Consider the following 22,013-nt stretch of genomic DNA (forward strand, 5'->3'; position numbering starts at 1 on the left):
ACCCTGGTTTTGTCATGTGTACATTGAATCACTTCAGGTGAACTCTAGGTCTATTTTCAATGGGTAAATTGGGTTTCTATTACTTATAATAATTTTCAATAAGAATCTTTCTGACTTACCACTTTTCAGCAATGTTGAAGATATGCATCAATCGGAAAACTGGATTTTACAAATTGACAAGAATATCTTAATATGCATGCATGCACATGACAGTATACCTACCAATGCAAAATGTCAAAGAATACAGGTACAAAAAGAAATCTTAATCAAGAATTGAGTAAATCTTGAGCAATCTTTGCTTCTAAATGGAAATCCTACTGCGAAATGCTAAAATAAAAGTAAACATTACTATGCCCATATGTCAGTCATGTGATAGTTTCAAAATCATTTAAGATACATGAATACTACTATGTAGCTAGAGACAAGGTGATCCCAAACAGGGCGTTGTTAGATCTTATAGTACAGTCTAATTATAATAAGATTGATCTAAAGATAAATCTATTAATTTAAGTTATCATAATTTCCCATTTCATCTAAATAATCTATTAATTTAAGTTATCATTTCCCATTTCATCTAAAATCTATCATGTCTTATTGTCTATAAAGATTTTCCCAAACTGTTTTATAGTTATGATTTTAGTAATCTCCATGGGGTCCAATACCTTATGTACTAGATTAATTTATTTTGAAAGCTTAGCTAAATTAGTTATTTATACAAGAGGCCCAGAGGGCCTGTATTGCTCACCTGGTTTGTAATGCCAAGTAATGTTCTGAATACAGGTTCATTGTTTCTTTTCTGAAGGAATTTTAATATTAACCTCTAAGTCCCCTATTGGGCCCCACCCCTCCTGCCCTCAGGGGGTCAGAGCCAAAGTTCTGTTCTCCTTCCCCCAACGATGTTTATCGTCAAATTTGGTCACAATCCAAGCAAATCTCTAGGACAAGTAGCAATTAATAGAATTTATCTCTATTTCCCCTATCGGGCCCCCCCCTCCTGCTCCTGGAGGGTCAGAGCCAAAATTTATACAAGTTCTGTTCTCCTACCCCAAAGGATGTTTATGGCCAAATTTGGTTACAATCCATGCAGAACTCTAGGACAAGTACCGAATTATAAGATTTACCTATAATTCCCCTATTGGGCCCCGCCCCTCCTGCCCCCCGGGACCAGTGCCAAAATTTATACAAACTCAGTTCTTATTCTCCCAAGGATATTTCTGGCCAAATTTTGTTACATTCCATGCAGAACTCTATGACTAGTAGCAATTTAAAGGATTTACCTCTATTTCCCCTATTGGGCCCCGCCCCTCCTGCCCCCGGGGAGCCAGAGCCAAAATTTATACAAGTTCTGTTCCCCTTCCCCCAAGGTTGTTTATGGCCAAATTTGGTTACAATCCATGCAGAACTCTATGACTAGTAGCGATTTAAAGGATTTACCTCTATTTCCCCTATTGGGCCCCGCCCCTCCTGCCCCTGGGGGATCAGAGCCAAAATTTATACAAGTTCTGTTCCCCCCCCCGGCATACAAGTTCTGTTCCCCCTCCCCCAAGGATGCTTGTGGCCAAATTTGGTTACAATCCATGCAGAACTCTATGACTAGTAGCGATTTAAAGGAAATGTTGACGGACGGACGGACGGACGACGGACGCCGCGCCATGACATAAGCTCACCGGCCCTTCGGGCCAGGTGAGCTAAAAATTAGATAATGTCTTTAGGTTTACTTGGTATTTAAAACATTTTACATCTTTTTTTGTTACAATTAAACCTGATCAATTTTATGTTTCCAAGACACAAAGAGAGTTTGATTAAAATCTCACATGTATCTGCTCCTTTACATGTTTCCCCAAATGACTGCATGATCAAAGTTCAGATAGAAAGTCATCAAAGTTGTCTTCCATGTTGGTATCACAGCTAGCGCTACTGTTGATGAAATTGTCTAGATCAGAAATATCTGGGATGTTTTCTACGCCCATCTGCCCAGCAACAGTTTTCATCTGAGGTTTACCATCATCCATATCAACAGGCATTTCAATGTTTAAAGCACTGTAAAGATTCTGTAGAATGTCCGATTCCTGGAAGATACAATTGTTTCTGACATCTGAGGACAGAAGTTCACGGTTATTATAACTACACTGACCATTAAGCTCTGCTGTTTCTACCATGTTTCTGTTTGTACTTGCATTACTAGACATTAACTGGTGACCTGTAAGTGACGTAGCCGTATCAAGACTGAGAGACTTCACGTGTACTGGTTGACGTGTCGAGGAGAAGTTAGTATCTTGCGACCTTCGCCGTTTTAGCACAGGAAGTCTATTATTTTCAGACACTAGTTCCGATTTCCTTTTCTGGATAACAAAAGAGTCGCTATGACAACTGAGAGCTGGACTGTTTGGTCTGCTTGTCACAGATTCGGTTTCAGCAGTTTCACTTCTTGTCCTGCTCTTTACAGTAAAATGTGTCGCTGACTTTGACTTGTACCCTTCGAAAACTTTCCCTTTGACAATTGGAGAAACTACGGGTTTCTCTTTCCCTTTCCCTAGAATACGATTTAGAAAACTAATGGTTTCTTGATCTTTCAAACACTGGACGTTTGCTGGATATCCTCTAGCTTCCGATGTAGAAACTGACATTGATCTGGGATTTTTCATATTTCTCAGCATGTTCACATTGTTCTTGGTTTTGTTGAGAATATTGTATGCAGATGCTGTTGATTTTGAAGCACCATTACAACTTTTTCCATCACCAGGAAGAGAACTCTTGGTCACATTCCCTACCTGTTGTTGTTTAATCACAAAGGGTGTCTGAGTATTCTGTTTGCGATCATTTTCAACATTCACAATCTTAGAAATGGGATTTACCGGTATAGTCCTGTTAACGTCTGACAAAGCAGTCATATTTGAAGCACCAATGGGCAACTGAAAAGCTCTCACAGGAGCTGGATTTATAGTCGACGGTGCAGGAACCAAACTGAAAGAGCTTGGAGCAGGAACATCTGCAGTGCCACCATTGCCCGAGGCAGGCTCTACAGCATCTTCATTTCCTGCAACAAATGACATTAAATTGTCCTGGTCTAAGACATTGGTTTCCATTGGTACGTCTAGAACTGAGTTACCTAATACCACCATGGTGTTGTATTTCCCTACATTTGAGTTGTTGAATGACTCATTACTCTGTATCTTTGTATCAGCCGGGTCGGCATTGAATTTCCCAACAGCAGAGTTGATGAATAGCTTATTACTTTGATTCTTTGTACCAGCCTGGGTGGTGTTGGATTTCTCAGGTCCGATGGCCTCCCACATCATAATGTGAACCTGACTAGCTGGGAAGCCTGGGCTTGTCTCATCAAACTGACAGACGGGTGACTTCAGGTCATTACATTCCATCCACAATTCAACTGTAACACATAAATAAGAAATTGATTATTACCATGTTAGCAAAAGACATTTCCGGGTTTTTGCCAGCTATTTGGGGAAAAGGACCCAGAGCAAAAATTGGGAAAACATTATCGCTGTTATTAAAAAATTGGGATATTATCATCATCATTTTAATTAAGTCTGACTCAAAATATTTATTAACTATTAAGTCAGTGTTCAGTAATAAAAAAATGATAAATTTATCATATTAATTATCTTTGATGCTGTATGTTATTTATATTGCATGTTAATAATATAAAGATACTCCACCGCTGACAAACAGTATTTTTTCTCTATCAAAAAAAACAAAAAGAGCAGATGAATTAGTATTTTTTGTTCAGTTACAAAAGTTGTTTTCTTTACACCATTACCACCATTAAAAATTTTGAGCTTCTACTTTTACTTCAAGATAAAAATATGAAAATAATCTATTGCATGATCCCAAAAAATATCTGTGGCACTATGTCATATCGAATGAAGTAAAAAAAATTGTGCATGCACCAAAGGCAAAATAAATTATTTCATATTATTTTTTGTGATAATTAGACATATACATCTATCAGTGTTCCAGCTAGGTCGGTTTAGCAGGGCGCGGCGCCCTGCCCTTAATTTCCAGCGCCCTGCCCTTTTCCCCCATCGCCCTGCCCTTTTTTCGATTTCCCCATACTGTCCCGATATCGTCGGCCCAAATTCCGGACTTAGCAAGTCTAGCTAACACAACTTCCTGCTTCCTGTTTGCTCGCGCATATCATTGATGTCTTCAACTTCCGACTTACAATAAACAAATTTACAATATTTTTATCTCGCCAAGAACTCAACAAATCGGCAAAGAAATGTCACGATCTTTTGTGGATGTTCAGGTATGTAGTTATATGCAATTTTCGTCATATATTTCGATACATTTTTGCCTCGATTGCTTCAAAATCGGCGTGGCATTTTCGCGTGTCGGCTTTTCTTTGATGTGCAAAAAGTAAATAAATTCACAAAATACGAAGCTTTATCGGTCAAGAAGCGAGATTTTGAATTGGCAATTATTATTCTAGGCCACCGATAACACTTTGGAATAGATATAGTGCGTAATTTGTCGTTTAATTATAGATTTTATGGTAGTCTGAGCCGTGAGGCATGGCTTCGTTAAGTCCAGGCACAAATCATCAAAATACACGGAGTTATTTCAGTCATCGAATTTCTCATTTAATTCTATACATTTATTTAAACTTAATTTGAACAAAAAGTATTACTATAAGCCGTATTTTTCGTTCACAAACGTTAATTCAGAGACATGCAATTTCAAATAATTAACATTGAGAATAAAATTTGAAGAATGGTCCAATTGTTTAATATTTTGGGTTTCTTTTTAATTTTGTAGAGCTTCCTTCTACTCCATAGATGACAAATCTGATGCTGAGGACTAGTACTAGTACTCCTGATGTCCAGCGCTAGCTGACACATTTGAACACCTCACAACCAGCCTTATTTTATTGTGTGTCAGTGATTTAGTGATGTGTGACAAATTTCCTAGGTTATATATACACATACTTTTATCAAAGAACTCTTTTTGAAGTCAATTACAATTGTTGTTAACTACTTAATTTGGACATGCAACTTTGTTACAATTTGTATATATTTTTTAATTTCAATTTATTAACTTCTTGATATCATGGATGAAAGTGTGTTTGTTTTAATATTGATAACTTGTAATGTCTGAGAGATGTGTAGGTATGTCTACTGAGTGCATGGTGAGATTAAAGGGAGCTGTGGATACATTGTTTTCAACATTTACTAGCTATATAGTTGTTAAATAAATTGAATTTAATTGAAAGAATTTTGTTTCTTCTCTTTTCATTCTGTAAATCCATTCAAGCTCATGGATAGAACTAAATTATGAAACAAAATGGTAAACACATGATCACTTAAAGACAAATTGTGGCAATTTATAATGCATGTACTTATTTGGTAAATGTTACTTGATGCAAGACTGAATGGATTTTGTAAATGACAACACACATTGCAAAAACAAATATGTGGAAGATGTTCTTAAAGTAAGACTTAAGGAATCAACAGAGAGTACAGAGACAACTACAGAACTGAAACAAAGCAGATTTTGTGGCATCCTGTTAATCCAAATAAAAAATAAACAAATTATTATCAAAACAGTCAACATTTTCTTTCTATGTCTCAGACATTTTGGAGAATCCACAAAACACTCCCAGAGTATACTTGATGCCATAATATAGGTATTGATATTACAATCATTGACGATTATGATGCAATGATATACATATTATACAGTTGTTTCTGATATTAGCTGTATGTCATATATATAAAATGCCCTAAAAGTTTTATGTCGCGGAAAAAAATGCCCTTTTTTCGCCCAGCGCCCTGCCCTTTTCAAATCCTAGCTGGAACACTGTCTATACAAGACTAAAACACAAATTATAGTTCAAATAATGAGTACCGTTTATGCTCTGTTGGCGATGGAGCGTCCAAAATAAAACACTTGGAACGTACAAATGTAACTGATCAATGCAGAAATTATGGCAAAATGCAAATACATGAGGCCTATGTAAATTGTCAAAGACGTTTGAAAATGAAACATACTACATGTATACACAAACATCTATGTATGGATTCAAACACTATTTTTAATTTACAACCAATACTTAACAAATTAAATAGCAGACAAAACCTCTGGCTCAAACCTACTGTCGACCGTCACTTACCACACTGAAAGTGGGCTACATGCCAAAAATACCAACTGACAGGACCCCAGATACTGTGCCTGAGGTGTTAATTATATGGTGATCGCCATTTATAATCCTACTTTTATGTCTGGTTGATGTTTTGCGTCTGTACCCCTGTTAGTTTACCTGCGCTCTCGGCCGGCCGACTCACCTGTCATGGCCACCATTTTTCAGGTGGGTTTGATTGCAAAGTCCAAAAAGTTGTGGAACTTCGCCACTGAAATCGGAACGCTTCCGCGAACGTAAACTATTGAAAAATGATGTTTCCCACATGGAATGGACTGGTACAGGACATTAGATATTAATAACCGATACCGGAGGTATATTGAGATATCATTTGCGGTATTAACTTAATGCCATGATTGGGAAAATAGTGACTGAATTTGGGAAAATACAGTGTTATTTTTCAATGGGGAATGGGTCCGTTTACCAGACCCCATAAAGGCCTGGCAAAAACCCTCTCATTTACAACAGCTGCTTTGTTAAACAAGAGATCCCAGAGGGATCTTGGCGCCCACCAAAGAATGATCAATGTCTGACAATGGAAAAGGGATCTTTTCCCTGCTTTTCAAACTTTTTCAAACACACTACATATCGCTACAGATCGCTATAGTACTTTCTAAGAAATAGTGGTAACAAACTTCAACAATGAAATCTAAGATGGCGGCCGGTTGCCTATCTTGTTTACCGATCAGTCCCGAAAGGCATTACGCATCAGTCCTATGCACAACTAGGGTACAAGGGGAACCTATGCATGGAATTTGAGAAAGATCCCTTCAGTACTTTCTGAGAAATAGCGATAACAAACTTTAACTATCAAAATCCAAGATGGCCGTCAGTCGGCCATCTTGTTTACCGATCGGTCCCAAAATCCAATATGCACAACTAGGATCCTAGGGGAACCTGTATATGAAAATTGAGAAAGATCCCTTCAGCACTTTTTGAGAAATAGCGGTAACAAACTTTAACTATCAAAATCCAAGATGGCCACCTGTCGGCCATCTTGTTCATCAATCGGTCCCAAAATGCAATATGCACAACTAGGGCCCTAGGAAAACCTATATAAGAAATTTGAGAAAGATCCCTTTGGTACTTTTTGAGAAATAGCGGTAACAAACTTTAACTATCAAAATCCAAGATGGCCGCCTGTCGGCCATCTTGTTCACCGATCAGTCCCAAAATGAAATATGCACAACTAGGGCCCTAGGGGAACCTGTATATGAAATTTGAGAAAGATCCCTTCGGTACTTTTTGAGAAATAGCGGTAACAAACTTTAACTATCAAAATCCAAGATGGCCACCTGTCGGCCATCTTGTGTACCGATCGATCCCAAAATGCAATATGCACAACTAGCGTCCTAGGGGAACCTTTATATGAAATTTGAGAAAGATCCCTTCGGTACTTTTTGAGAAATAGCGGTAACAAACTTTAATTATCAAAATCCAAGATGGCCGCCTGTCATCCATCTTGTTCACCAATCGGTCCCAAAATGCAATATGCACAACAAGGGTCCTAGGGGATCATGTATATGAAATTTGAGAAAGATCCCTCCAGCACTTTTTGAGTAATAGCGGTAACAAACTTTAACTATCAAAATCCAAGATGGCCGCCTGTCGGCCATCTTGTTCACCGATCGGTCCCAAAATGCAATATGCACAACTAGGGCCCTAGGGGAACCTGTATATGAAATTTGAGAAAGATCCCTTCAGTACTTTTTGAGAAATAGCGGTAACAAATTTTAACCATCAAAATCCAAGATGGCCGCCTGTTGGCCATCTTGTTGCCCGATCGGTCCCAAAATGCAATATGCACAACAAGGGTCTTAGGGGAACCTAAATATGAAATTTGAAAAAGATCCCTTTAGCACTTTCTGAGAAATAGCGGTAACAAGAATTGTTAACGGACGGACGGAAGGACGGACGGACGGACGGACGGACCACGGACGAAAGACGATTTGAATAGCCCACCATCTGATGATGGTCGGCTAAAAAGGACTGGACTTTTATTTTAATTGCTTAAATGTCCTTTATCAATTTCTCATTTATGTATCAAAATAATTCCATTATCTGCAGCAACACTGACAAATAAGATGTCAAATTTTTTAACTTCAGATTTTCCTTAACTTACTTGAAATACCAAGTTCTGTGATTATATATATACAGTAATGTAAACCCCATTATTTTTGCGAAGCCTTGATTTTGGCACTTTTATACATAAGAACTTTTCCCCCAAAGATCTAATTTTGCAGTTTCTTATCACCAGCGAAACTCGTAAAATTTAATGACAGGCATAAATAAGTTTTTTTTATATAATAGTAAACTAACTTACGTTTAGGATTGCGTATCCAAGCTATAAAGTGATCTGGATCGTTTCTGTACTGAATAACCCCGGTGACCTGGTACAGTTGATTCTGGTGATGGAAATCGTATCCGGAGAACTTGTTGCTGTGTAAACCTTCTTGGAAGTGTAGCATGAGCACGGGTGGCAGTCTGAAACATAGAAAGTAGAATTTAATATAAGTCTAGATCTTGAATCATATATATAATTAAAAAAGAACTGTGTCCATGTGATGGTTTCCATATACATAAAAAGAAAACACAACTGTTTAAACGATCTGAATTAGACAATTGATATATTGGTAAAATAAAAAAGTTATCATTAGCACACATATGACAATGTTCGTTTACTGTTAAATATCTGAGATGGTCTGTTTTGGTTTGTTGTCGGTGTAATGTAACTCTCTTTCTCAATTCCATTCCTGTCTGACCAATATAACAAGAGATCCCAAAGGGATCTTGGCGCCCACCAAAGAATGATCTATGTCTGACAATGGAAAGAGGGATCTTTTCTCTGCTTTTCAAACTTTTGCAAACATACTACATATAAAATTAGAGACAGATCGCTTCAGTACTTTCTGAGAAATAGCAGTAACAAACTTCAACTATCAAAATCCAAGATGGCTCCTTGGCGGCAATCTTGTTGATCGATCGGTCCCAAATCGAAATATGCACAACTAGGGCCCTAGGGGAACCTATATATGAAATTTGAGACAGATTCATTCAATACTTTCTGAGAAATAGCGATAACAAACTTTAACTATCAAATTCCAAGATGGCAGCCTGGTGGCCATTTTGTTGACGGATCGATCCAAAAACGCATTATGCACAACTAAAGCCCTAGGGGAACCTACATATGAAATTTGAGACAGATCCCTTCTGTACTTTCTGAGAAATAGCGATAACAAACTTTAAGTATCAAAATCCAAGATGGCTGCCTGGCGGCCATCTTGTTAACCGATTGGTCCCAAAATGCAATATGCACAACTAGGGCCCTAGGGGAACCTACATATGAAATGTGAGACAGATCCCTTCGGTGCTTTCTGAGAAATAGCGATAACAAGAATTGTTAACGGACGGTCGGACGGACGGTCGGTCGGTCGGACGGACGGACGGACGACGGACCACAGAAAAAATGTGATTTAAATAGCCCACCATCTGATGATGGTGGGCTAAAAAAAAATATCAGCAGGTAACAGAAAGAAACTGTAATTTGGTATTTTTCCATGGTAATAGAAAAAAATCCGTAAATTGAAGGTCCGAAACAGCAAAAGGCACAACTAGGGGACTTGTGACATCTGACATACGTATACAGAAAGTTTCATGGAGTTGCATTGACCGGTTTTGGAGTTATAGCCCGGAAACAAAAAGAAACAGTAATTTGGTATTTTTGACATGGTAACAGAAACAAACACCTAAAATGGAAGGTCCGCAATAGCAAAAGGCACAACTAGGGCACTTGCCTGATATATTCAGAAAATTTCATGGAGCTGCGTTGAACGGTTTTGGAGTTATAGTCCGGAAATCCATTTTCGGTTTATTCGGTTCGGTTCAGGCAAATCTTACTTATTAATAAACACTATTTAAGTCTATTTAGTATCAAAAACAAGTTTTGCTTTAGATTTTAAAAATATGGTACATCACTCAAAACAAATGTTTTTTTTCTCTATCAAAATTTTACTTAGAATTAAAAACATCAAAAACAAGTAATTGCATCCTGAAAAAAATCCATGGCACCATATCCTGTATGGAATGAAGAACTGATTGTGCATGCAACAACAAAAAAATATTTTATAATATTTTTGTGTTTATTAGACATATAACACGATAAATACCAATTTTTATTCAAATGTTGAATATCATTATCATTATGATCTGTCGGCAGTGGGATACCTTTAAACAAACATATTTGAACATTTACTTAGGTTTGATATGATTGACATGTGAAAATCCTAAGTTTTACCACAATTCAATACATCAATATTATAATCTTGGAAAAAAGTGTTTAAAAGAAGTAATATGCATTGGAATTATAATAAAGATGAACATTATTACGTACCAGGTGCATGTTCAATCGTAAAACGGTTAAATTAACAGAATTTTGGCTGACGGAAACAGGATTGTTTACAATCGCAACACAATGGCGATCTGATTGAGCTGCCGATATTCTGGGGGATTGTTGAAAAAAATTATAATAAAATCATCAACAATTATGATATATCAAACAATAAGTGAAATATATCATTTAGATATTATACATGTGCAAAAATTATCTGCAGATAGCAAAAAACAATCTTCTGAATGACTGAACTAGCACACATGTTACACAAGTATGTCTGTATACAGGTGTATTTCTCGGGATTCTGGCACACAATTTCGCCGTATTTCAATGAAATAATCAGCAATACAGTTAATACATGTAAATTACAGGCAATATAGGACATTTATTTTTTTAATGAACCGAACAGAAACTAAGAATCATCGTACCAAACTGAATCGTACAATTGGATATTTCGGTTAACCATATTTTCGGTTAACCATGACACTCCTAATGGTAACAGAAAATATTCCAAAAATGGAAGGTCCGCAATAGCAAAAGGCACAACTAGAACTTTTGTCTGATGTATACAGAAAATTTCATGGAGCTGCGTTGAACAGTTTTGGAGTTATAGCCCGGAAACAAAAAGAAACAGTAATTTGGTATTTTTGACATGGTAACAGAAAACCAGAGGGATCTTGGCGCCCACCAAAGATTGATCTATGTCTGACAAATGAAAGAGGGATCTTTTCTCTGCTTTTCAAACTTACAATTCTTTTTTTCTGCTTTTCAAACTTTAAACTATCAAAATCCAAGTTGGTGGTCGCAAAATGCAATAAGCAGAACTAGGGTCCTAGAGGAACCTACATATGATATTTGAGAACAATCCCTTCAATACTTTCTGAGAAATAGCGGTAACAAACTTTAACTATCAAAATCCAAGATGGCCACCGGTCGGCCATCTTGTTGACCGATCAGTCCCAAAATGCAATATGCACAACTGGGGTCCTAGGGGAACCTACATATGAAATTTGAGAAAGATCCCTTCAGTGCTTTCTGAGAAATAGCGGTAACAAACTTTAACTATCAAAATCCAAGATGGCCACCGGTCGGCCATCTTGTTGACCGATCAGTCCCAAAATGCAATATGCACAACTGGGGTCCTAGGGGAACCTACATATGAAATTTGAGAAAAATCCCTTCAGTACTTTCTGAGAAATAGCGGTAACAAACTTTAACTATCAAAATCCAAGATGGCCACCGGTCGGCCATCTTGTTGACCGATCAGTCCCAAAATGCAATATGCACAACTGGGGTCCTAGGGAACCTACATATGAAATTTGAGAAAGATCCCTTCAGTGCTTTCTGAGAAATAGCGGTAACAAACTTTAACTATCAAAATCCAAGATGGCTACCTGGCGGACATCTTGTTGACCGATCAGTCCCAAAATGCAATATGCACAACTGGGGTCCTAGGGGAACCTACATATGAAATTTGAGAAAGATCCCTTTAGTGCTTTTTGAGAAATAGCGGTAACAAACTTTAACTATCAAAATCCAAGATGGCTACCTGGCGGCCATCTTGTTGACTGATCAGTCCCAAAATGCAATATGCACTACAAGGGTCCTAGGGGAACCTACATATGAAATTTGAGAACAATCCCTTCAATACTTTCTAAGAAATAGCCGTAACAAACTTTAACTATCAAAATCCAAGATGGCTGCTTGTCGGCCATCTTGTTGACCGAACAGTCCCAAAATGTAATTATGCAGAACTAGGGTCCTAGGGGAACCTACATATGAAATTTGAGAACAATCCCTTCAATACTTTCTGGAGAAATAGCGGTAACAAACTTTTAACTATCAAAATCCAAGATGGCCACCGGTCGGCCATCTTGTTGACCGATCAGTCCCAAAATGCAATATGCACAACTGGGGTCCTAGGGGAACCTACATATGAAATTTGAGAAAGATCCCTTCAGTACTTTCTGAGAATTAGCGGTAACAAACTTTAACTATCAAAATCCAAGATGGCGGCTGGTCGGCCATCTTGTTGACCGATCAGTCCCAAACTGCAATATGCACAACTAGTGTCCTACAGGAACCTACATATGAAATTTGAGAAAGATCCCTTCAATACTTTATGAGAAATAGCGGTAACAAACTTTAACTATCAAAATCCAAGATGGCTGCCTGGCGGCCATCTTGTTGACCGATCAGTCCCAAAATCAATATGCACAACTAGGGTCCTAGGGGAACCTACATATGAAATTTGAGAAAGATCCCTTCAGTGCTTTCTGAGAAATAGCGGTAACAAACTTTAACTATCAAAATCCAAGATGGCTATCTGGCGGCCATCTTGTTGACCGATCAGTCCCAAAATGCAATATGCACTACTAGGGTCCTAGGGGAACCTACATATGAAATTTGAGAAAGATCCCTTCAGTACTTTCTGAGAATTAGCCGTAACAAACTTTAACTATCAAAATCCAAGATGGCGGCTGGTCGGCCATCTTGTTGACCGATCAGTCCCAAAATGCAATATGCACAACTAGGGTCCTAGGGGAACCTACATATGAAATTTGAGAAAGATCCCTTCAGTGCTTTCTGAGAAATAGCGGTAACAAACTTTAACTATCAAAATCCAAGATGGCTACCTGGCGGCCATCTTGTTGACCGATCAGTCCCAAAATGCAATATGCACTACTAGGGTCCTAGGGGAACCTACATATGAAATTTGAGAAAGATCCCTTCAGTACTTTCTGAGAATTAGCCGTAACAAACTTTAACTATCAAAATCCAAGATGGCGGCTGGTCGGCCATCTTGTTGACCGATCAGTCCCAAAATGCAATATGCACAACTAGGGTCCTAGGGGAACCTACATATGAAATTTGAGAAAGATCCCTTCAGTACTTTCTGAGAAATAGCGGTAACAAACTTTAACTATCAAAATCCAAGATGGCTTCCTGGCGGCCATCTTGTTGACTGATCAGTCCCAAAATACAATATGCACAACTAGGGTCCTAGGGGAACCTACATATGAAATTTGAGAAAGATCCCTTCAGTACTTTTAGAGAAATAGCGCGGTAACAAGAATTGTTAACGGACGGACGGACGGACGGAAGGACGGACGGAAGGACGACGGACGACGGACCACGGACGAAAGTCGATTTGAATAGCCCACCATCTGATGATGGTGGGCTAAAAATATGAGCATTTGCTACAAATAAGTGCGAGACATTTTTGGATGCTACAATTCATATTAGTTTCAATTTGAAATTAAAACCATTTTTGAATGTACAATTTTTACACTCTATAATAATATTAGGGCTGAAACGATTAGTAATTTTTGTATTCGATTCGGTCACATTAATCGATTACTAATCGATTAATCGTTTGAATTGAAGGCAACTATATTTTTTCACTACTGACTCGTCCGCCATGTTTTGTTAGTTCAAGATTAATTACTGCCCCTTCCACTCCCAAGCGTTCCGGCGGCGATTATCACATGAGTCGATCGCTAGTGAAAATTGGCGATCAGCGTGTTTGCAGCTTTCTCATGACATCCACTTTTTCATTGAGTTAATGACTTAAAAACTTCCACAGAGACGTAATTTAACAGTATATTTCTCACATCATATATGCTTTGTTGAGTTCAAAACATGTAGCATAAAGAGATGAAACTCCAGTCGGAATGACTTACTCAGAAATCCATGATCTGTCAACGTTTCTGGCATAATTAGCTTCATTAATCTAATCGCCTCCGATAATTCGACTAATCGTATTCAGCCCTAAATAATATCACAGGTTTTGCAACGCTTTTGCATACATTTAGTGACAGAAGTATCTTGAATTTTCGAATCAAATTTTGACACACATAAAATACGTTTAAGGTTCTTAGGTTGACGCTTGCAATTTATTATTTTCTTGTTAGATAAAATCAATTTCATTCTGTCGCTATTTTTCATGTAATCTTCACAACCTTTTACAATTGGAAAAATATTGTAGTTGTTTGGATTAAAAGTACTGACAAAAGGTATTATATTGCTTTTGGACTCCACTTTATTCGGTTTCCTTAAATGAATAGGTCCTTCTTTTTTTGCTCTTTCAACTCCATAATCTATAACTTCTTGTGGATAATGCTGTTTGCGCAGATAAAAGACTAAATTATCTAAGCGTTTAGCTAAAATAGTTTTATCACTTACGATTGTGATTAGACGGGACGCTAAATTAAAGGGGATATTTAGCTTTACATGCCTTGCATGATTTGAATATAAATCAAGATAATTATGTGAATCCATCGGCTTACAATACAAGTCAGTAGTGATTTCACCATTTTTAATATGTACAGATATGTCCAAAAACGGTAGTTTTACTGTACTAGAATCCATTGTGTACTGTATATCAGGATGTAGCTTATTAAGTTCTTGAAATAATGTATTTACATCTTTATCTGATTGCCAGATTATAAAACAATCGTCTAAAAATCTGATGAAATTCCTTCTTAAATAATCAGCTTGTTCATTGTCTATTTCCCCGATGTTTCTGTAAAGCATTTCCTAGGTAACCAAGAACCAAAGTAGCATACGTAGGGGCAACCTTTGTCCCCATCGCTGTACCTTTACATTGCCGATAATATGAATTATCAAAATAAAACGCATTTCTATTCAAAACTATTTTCAAAGCTTCCAAAATAAAGTTTTTACTTACTCGATTGTGAATTAAAGCAGGGTGTTTTTCTAGCCAAAAATTGACTGCTTTTAAACCAAGTTCGGTAGGAATGTTTGTATATAAACTAACCACATCAAACGAAATCAATTTGCTACCTGGTACAACCTTTTTTGGTAACCTTGTTAAAAAGTCAAAATCGTCTTTAACAAAACTCGGTACAGTAGGACAAAGTATATATATATATATACTTCTAATTATTTAAGTAGAGTTAGATATTATTCTGCAACATACAGACATTACAAACAAATTAATTTTGCTTTAAGAGTTTATGGATAAATTCATAAATTACACTATTTTTTCCATACTTAAAAACTTTACGAAGGATTATATTTTTGAGATCAACAAGATTTCTTTCTTTTAAATTCTTGATACAGTATTCAAGATTTCATATTGAATTGGGTTTATAAAATACATCATTTAACTTTGTTCATTTTCTTTTCTTCAAAAGTTTAAAGTGAATAGTTAGGCAAAAGAAGGTTTAAGTCGGTTAAAATGGTGTTAATATATTTAGTATATATAATTTCTTATGAAATAGAAAAATAAAATATCCTGTCAAAATCGCTCTGCACGCAAAGAAATTAATTTATAGTAAAGGAATCCTAAAACATCCTCCCGGCTGCCTATATCCGTGTTGACATTCCCATGCAGCCTCGCTTTCAGAATTTATTTTTAGAACACTGTTAAATTTATATGGGGCTTTCCATAATTTCAATGGTCTAAACTTGACAAAGTAAGCACAATTTGATCGTCATTTTGATATGTTGGAACTTTTGGAAGGCCAATGAACGCATTTATACTCGTTTTCATTGCCCGACTATTCACTTTGAATACATCACATAATAAAACTGAATAAATAAATTTAAACAAAGACATAATAAAACTGAATAAATAAATTTAAATATAGACATACAGACAGTTAAACCTGCATGCCTTAATTAATGACAGCCTGCTTATAAATAAGACCACTTTTCATGGGTTCCAAATGAACAATTTTAATACAAAATTCAAATAACCCTGATAGTATCAAGACCACCAAGCTATAAAGGCCTTTTTCCTTCTTTTATTCAGTGGTCTTTATATACAAGTTTGACTGTATGTATTTGTTACTTTCAATAACATACCTTTCAAACACCATGGACATGGTCTGTCCTTTAGCCAGGCACTTGAAGCAGGGACGCAAGAACTTTGGATTGTTCATCGAAAAGTTCTTAGCAGTGTTTGGGAATGTTGGTAGCACTCTCTGGTAGGGAAAAACATCTTGGAAGCCACACCTTGAACAGTTGAAATGGAAGCTGTATTTCATGTTCAGCAACTGTTCCAGATCTTTGCTGTTCTTGGTCAGCAAAGGAATCGCGAACACTGGACTGTCGTTCTTTCCTTTCTTACAACGTAGGCGAGGGTGAAGCAAGTTCCAGATTTTCTCCCGGATGTCTCCTAAAATATCAAATGCTTTGGAACATTCCGAGTCGCTATGAGATGCCATTAATTTCAAGAAATCAGATTTCAATAACTGAAGCCCTGCACCGGTTTTCACTTCTTCATTGTTCTTAACTGGATTAAAGTTCACGCCATTCATTTCCTCCTCATGATATCCGCTTTCAAATTTGTCCTCCAACAATGCAGGTGTTGAATTGACGTGAGATTTTGTGTTACTGGACATTGTCACTGGAATGTCAACAACTGATGGACTAGATGAATCACTGGAAACGAATCTTTTATTTAGCAAAGATACAGCTTGACTGTAAGCCTTTATCAGTGTACACACAATAGATGTATCAGTGTCTTGGACATTGTGTTTTAATATGTTTATCTGCCGACAGTGGACTAGCAAGCAAAGTATGACGTCCATCCAGCAGAGTGCATCTTTATTCTGCCACTGGGGATAAAATACAGAAAGCTGATCTCTCCTGTCTGGACAGAAAGTTTCACTTTTAACAACAGTTTGCACGGCAGAAACAGAAAGACTTTTTGGAATTCTTTCATCAGTGTTTTGTGATGTTAAAGACTTCAAAAACTGTCCTATTTGATGTTTTGTAGTGTCAGTGCTGGGTTTAGCTTTTCCTGTAGACAATTGCATTGCTGGAAATTGACCCTGGGACTTATTGAATGCTACGACGTTCTGCCCTGTCTTTGATAATGCAGCAGAAGAAATGTGCATAGAGCTATTCTGTCCAGTTTTTAGTTGTTGTTTTGTATTTAATGCAGGTTTAGTTGGTTCAGTATTCTTTGAGGCGAAAGGTGTTGTCTGTGGCACTCTATTTTGATTTGGGGTTTTTATTAGAGTAAGGTGTGCATGTTGCAGTAGGCTTTTTGCTTTTACCGTTGACGGCTTGCTGACTTGTAATTCTGAAAACTTTCTGTTTAGCACCCATGACAAATTGTCCATACCAGCCGGATATGTACACTGAAACAGAGAGAAAAAAAATCAAGATTATTTAAAGTGAAAAAATAAAAAAAAAATGCAACAAATTATTTTAAAATATTTCAATTATAAAAATGTTTTTTCTATTAAGAAACATTCACGAACTGACAATGCAGTAACAGTAATAACAGAGGATTATTTTTACCTTTTGTCAATGATTGCTTCAATAATTGGCTAACTTGTGGCCATATATTTAATACATCCTGAGCCAGAAATAAAATGTGTAGCAGAATTGGTCTGGGGCGAATATTAGAGACCAGCTGGTAGCTTGATTGACAGATTATCTGGATATGTTGTTTAAATTTGGAGATCCTGGATTCAAATCCTGGTCTGGCCGCTAGTAGCAGCAAGACCAGAGTTTGAACCCAAGACCTTCAAACACTAGCTTGATGATTTATTGATTAAGATATGTACAATATACCTGTGATTGACCCAGACAAATACAGCTAGCATGTAAGTAATGTTTGTAGAAATAACTACAAATCAACTTTTGTAATTAATAATGTAACAGGAGAGGAGAACCTGGACCTCTGGACACTAGCAAAATGCTCTACCGCTGTGCTATTTGACCACCAATGATTCACCCAGTCCAATTCCGCTACACTCTTCTCCCCTTTCTCAAAGTCTTCACCCTTGAAGACATACCAAGTTACGCTACCACCATGGGTATTTAGTTGGGTGTTAATTTTGTAACAGGATAACCCAAGTCAAATCCTGCTAATTGAATTAAATATATTCATTGCAAAGCTTAAAAAGATAACTGTACTTTGAAAAATGTAACACAAAAATAATGAATTACTTGTTGACGCAGATCTTACCTTGTCATCTTCACAGAATCGAATGGCTTCCTCAAAGTTGATTTGGTAAATCTTTAACTTGCTGGTTTTGCCATTTTTTGCGCACACGCAACACATCTCCGCCCCTCCTTCCATCTTTCGTCCTTCTGGTACAAATCAAACGTCACAGAATGAATACAATTATTGATCGATGACGGTAGACAGATATTTCAAATTACAATAACATTTTGAAATTCAACCAATTTGTTCAGTCTGAATAGTTCATGTTACCGAGTAGGGTATATGCTGGATCAAAAATTGCACTGTTGATAGAAATTGAGACTCGTCACCAGCTCAAAAGTACCTACAAACAATGCATTCGTACGAACAACGTCTGATCAACGACAACGTACACAAACGTTTTTCGGTCGACCACATTAGTCTAGGAAAACGTGACATCATCGATTCTGATACAAATATACACATTGACAGTACAGTAGCATTACCTTTGGACAATTTTTACACTAATGCGTCATTTTCCGATCCTGTTTTTCATCGCTGTTAACAGTGTTCGGTGAATAATCATTTCCCGGCATTGTAGACGCACATGTGGGTCGCCATTTTCTTTTCTGCCTCCTGGAAATGCATTGTGGGTATCATGGGTTTGTGTGGCAAAAATGTTTGAATTTTGTTCCATAGTTTTGAAGCTACAAACAATGCAATCAGACAATTTTTTGCGAAAAATATTGATCTTTTGTGCACTATGCAAACTTTACATTACATTCATACAATTTGAAAACATAATCCTAGGCGTGTCTACTTTTGAAGCCGATCTGATAAAATAATCCGGAATATCGTTATGTCGTCATTATTTCATTGCCAAAAATTACCCTAACTCGCCTACAGTATGGGTTATGAAATACTCATTTTAAACCATATCATACAATGAAAGAAGCTACATGTTTTCAAATCATCAACATATAAATGAAATATTCTTTTCAATTCATAAAGTATTCAAGAAGTTTTAGCTTACAACGAATAAGGAATACCCCTTTAATTAAGGTTCGTGCTATACTATTTTTTTTTTATAAAATCTGTAATTCAATGGTACGACAGCGAGGGCGTTTGGAAGACATCATAGTTTTAGTGTAATGGTCACCCATTTATAAACCATATTTCGGGCAATCGGATATGATAAATATGATATTCCTTTTATAAATGTTTATCATGATATATTTTTTGAGATAATGGACTTTTTTTTACATCATGACTTGTCTATTGGAGATCAGTATTCACACTGTATCTTAATTGAAATTAAATTTGATAGACAATTAGTATTTCTTTCATCTTCTATCATTTTCAAGTTCTACGAATTACAAATGTACACTCATTACATATCACCTCTAGTACTCCTTGATATTGGTATTATACTATTTTACAGATGTTTCTGGAATCACTTAGCCAAAATACAGTACATGTACACTGTAGGCTTTCCAAAAACGACGCGAGATTTTTTTATTGGATAACTTTTTTTTTTCGAAATCGAAATAAATATATTCAAGATGCTCCACCGCTGACAGAGCATAAATGATATTCATCATTTGAACAATGATTGGTGTTTAATCGTGTATATATATGCCTAATTAACACAATAATAATATATAACAATTTATTTTGCCTTTGGTGCATGTGCAATCAGTACTTCATTCCATATAGGATAAAGTGCCACCGAATTTTTTCGGGATGCAATTAATTTTTTTTTTCATATTTCTAACTTGAAGTAAAATAAGAAGCTCAAACTTTGCAATAGTGGTAATGGTGTAAAGTAAGTAACTTTTGTAACTGAAGAAAAATCCTAAATCGCCTGCTCCTGTTTTAAATAGTGAAAAGTATCATTTGTCAGCGATGGAGCATCTTTAACAGGTTCCAAATTAGATAGATGCACCTAATAAAAGTACACAAAATTTGTCTGAACTTTTTATTAATTCATGAATTAAATGACAAGATTTAATTTTCAAGAACCTGTCTCCACATTGCATTTACATAGTACATGTATTGGTTTATTTTCTGAGTTTTCGTATCTTTATTTATTACATCTCTTCTTCTGACTTCATATTCAATCAGTAATCATCATATTTTTCTCCCACATCAGCTGTCAATTTGTTGAAAATGACTAAACTTATAAAAGCCAAAGTTCTTTATACCGTTCGTATCTATGTTTTCTCTAGCTACATGTATTTGTAATGTTAAAGATGCTCCACCGCCGACAGAGCATAAATAATATTCACCATTAGAACAATAATTGGTGTTTAATCGTGTATATACATATATGTCTAATTAACACAAAAATAATATAAAATAATTTATTTCGCCATTGGTGCATGCGCAATCAGTACTTCATTCCATATAGGACATAGTGATACGGATTTTTTTCGGGATACAATTAATCATTTTTCATATTTTTAACTTAAAGTAAAATTAGAAGCTCAAACACTTTTCAATGGTGGTAATGGTTTAAAGTAAGTAACTTTTGTAGCTGAAGAAAAATACTAAATCGTCTGCTCCCGTTTTTGATAGTGAAAAAATACCATTTGTCAGCGGTGGAGCATCTTTAATATATACTGTATATATATATATAATTATGGCTATGTTTTCTGTGAGTGTGCGAAAGTATGAAAGTTGTGTGTATGATTTATCAATGAAATATATTAATATTTGGTATGAATGTGTGGCCCTATGCATTAATATGTTCTTTAAGTTACAATGCTTTTAGTATATCGATCGTACTACTGAAATTATTGTTAACAGCAGGTGATATCCATACTAACCCTGGACCATCATCAGCATCTGATCATGAAGACCTATCTCTTTTAAATTTGAATGTAAGATCTCTCGGACACAAAACTGATATTATGTCTTCTGAACTATCTGAACATGATATTCTTTGTTTTACAGAAACTCGTTTATCTCATGAGATTACTATTAATGATATTGAAATTTGTACATATCATAACATTTACAGAAAAGACCGACATATATATAAAAAGAATATACTGGCTACGTAGAAGTGACTTAGAAACTGAAAATATTGATTCTTGAAGTAAATACGGTAAAAAAAAAAATTATGCTGTCTACATGTATATAGGCCTCCTAACACCCCTGCAGACTACTGGAATAAACTAGATAATATAATTGACAATTTATATAATACTAACCTAAATATACTAATAACTGGGGATATCAATACTGACCTGCTAAAACTCATCAGAACTTCACATATATCAGTGAATTCTAACAAAATACCAACTACATGATACTATCCAAGCACCAATTCAAATTACAAATACCTCTGCCACAGAAATTGGAGTTAATGATATACAATTAAAACATTTTAATGAAGGTAGATCTATCCGGTATTTTATGGGAAGTAGAGTTGAAGATATTAAACGCTGGCAAATGAGAAATGTTCACACATTCGCAGTAATTAGGGTTGATTTGGTGTATAGGGTGTATCTCTGAACGCCAACATTTTGGATTTACCTGTGGGGTAGTTT

At 36.3% G+C, this 22,013-nt stretch overlaps 1 protein-coding gene across 2 annotated transcripts; it reads right to left on the reverse strand.

The window, feature by feature from the left end:
- Positions 1-1,525: 1,525 nt before the first annotated feature.
- On the reverse strand, positions 1,526-19,098 carry LOC138309788 (SUMO-specific isopeptidase USPL1-like). Of its 2 annotated transcripts, none has more exons than XM_069251000.1 (5): positions 18,966-19,098; positions 18,502-18,626; positions 16,383-17,665; positions 8,484-8,644; positions 1,526-3,391 (listed from the first exon to the last, which is right to left on the reverse strand). In XM_069251000.1, the coding sequence occupies exons 2-5, from the start codon at positions 18,613-18,615 to the stop codon at positions 1,857-1,859; spliced, it is 3,093 nt and encodes a 1,030-aa protein (XP_069107101.1). In that variant the 5' UTR covers positions 18,616-18,626; positions 18,966-19,098; the 3' UTR covers positions 1,526-1,856. The 2 variants fall into 2 exon arrangements, with proteins under 2 accessions (XP_069107101.1, XP_069107102.1); XM_069251001.1 differs by having other exon boundaries at positions 18,502-18,623; positions 18,966-19,086.
- Positions 19,099-22,013: the final 2,915 nt, after the last annotated feature.

The sequence above is a fragment of the Argopecten irradians genome, chromosome 15, assembly GCF_041381155.1.
Source record: "Argopecten irradians isolate NY chromosome 15, Ai_NY, whole genome shotgun sequence".
Classification (NCBI taxonomy): Eukaryota; Metazoa; Mollusca; class Bivalvia; order Pectinida; family Pectinidae; genus Argopecten; species Argopecten irradians.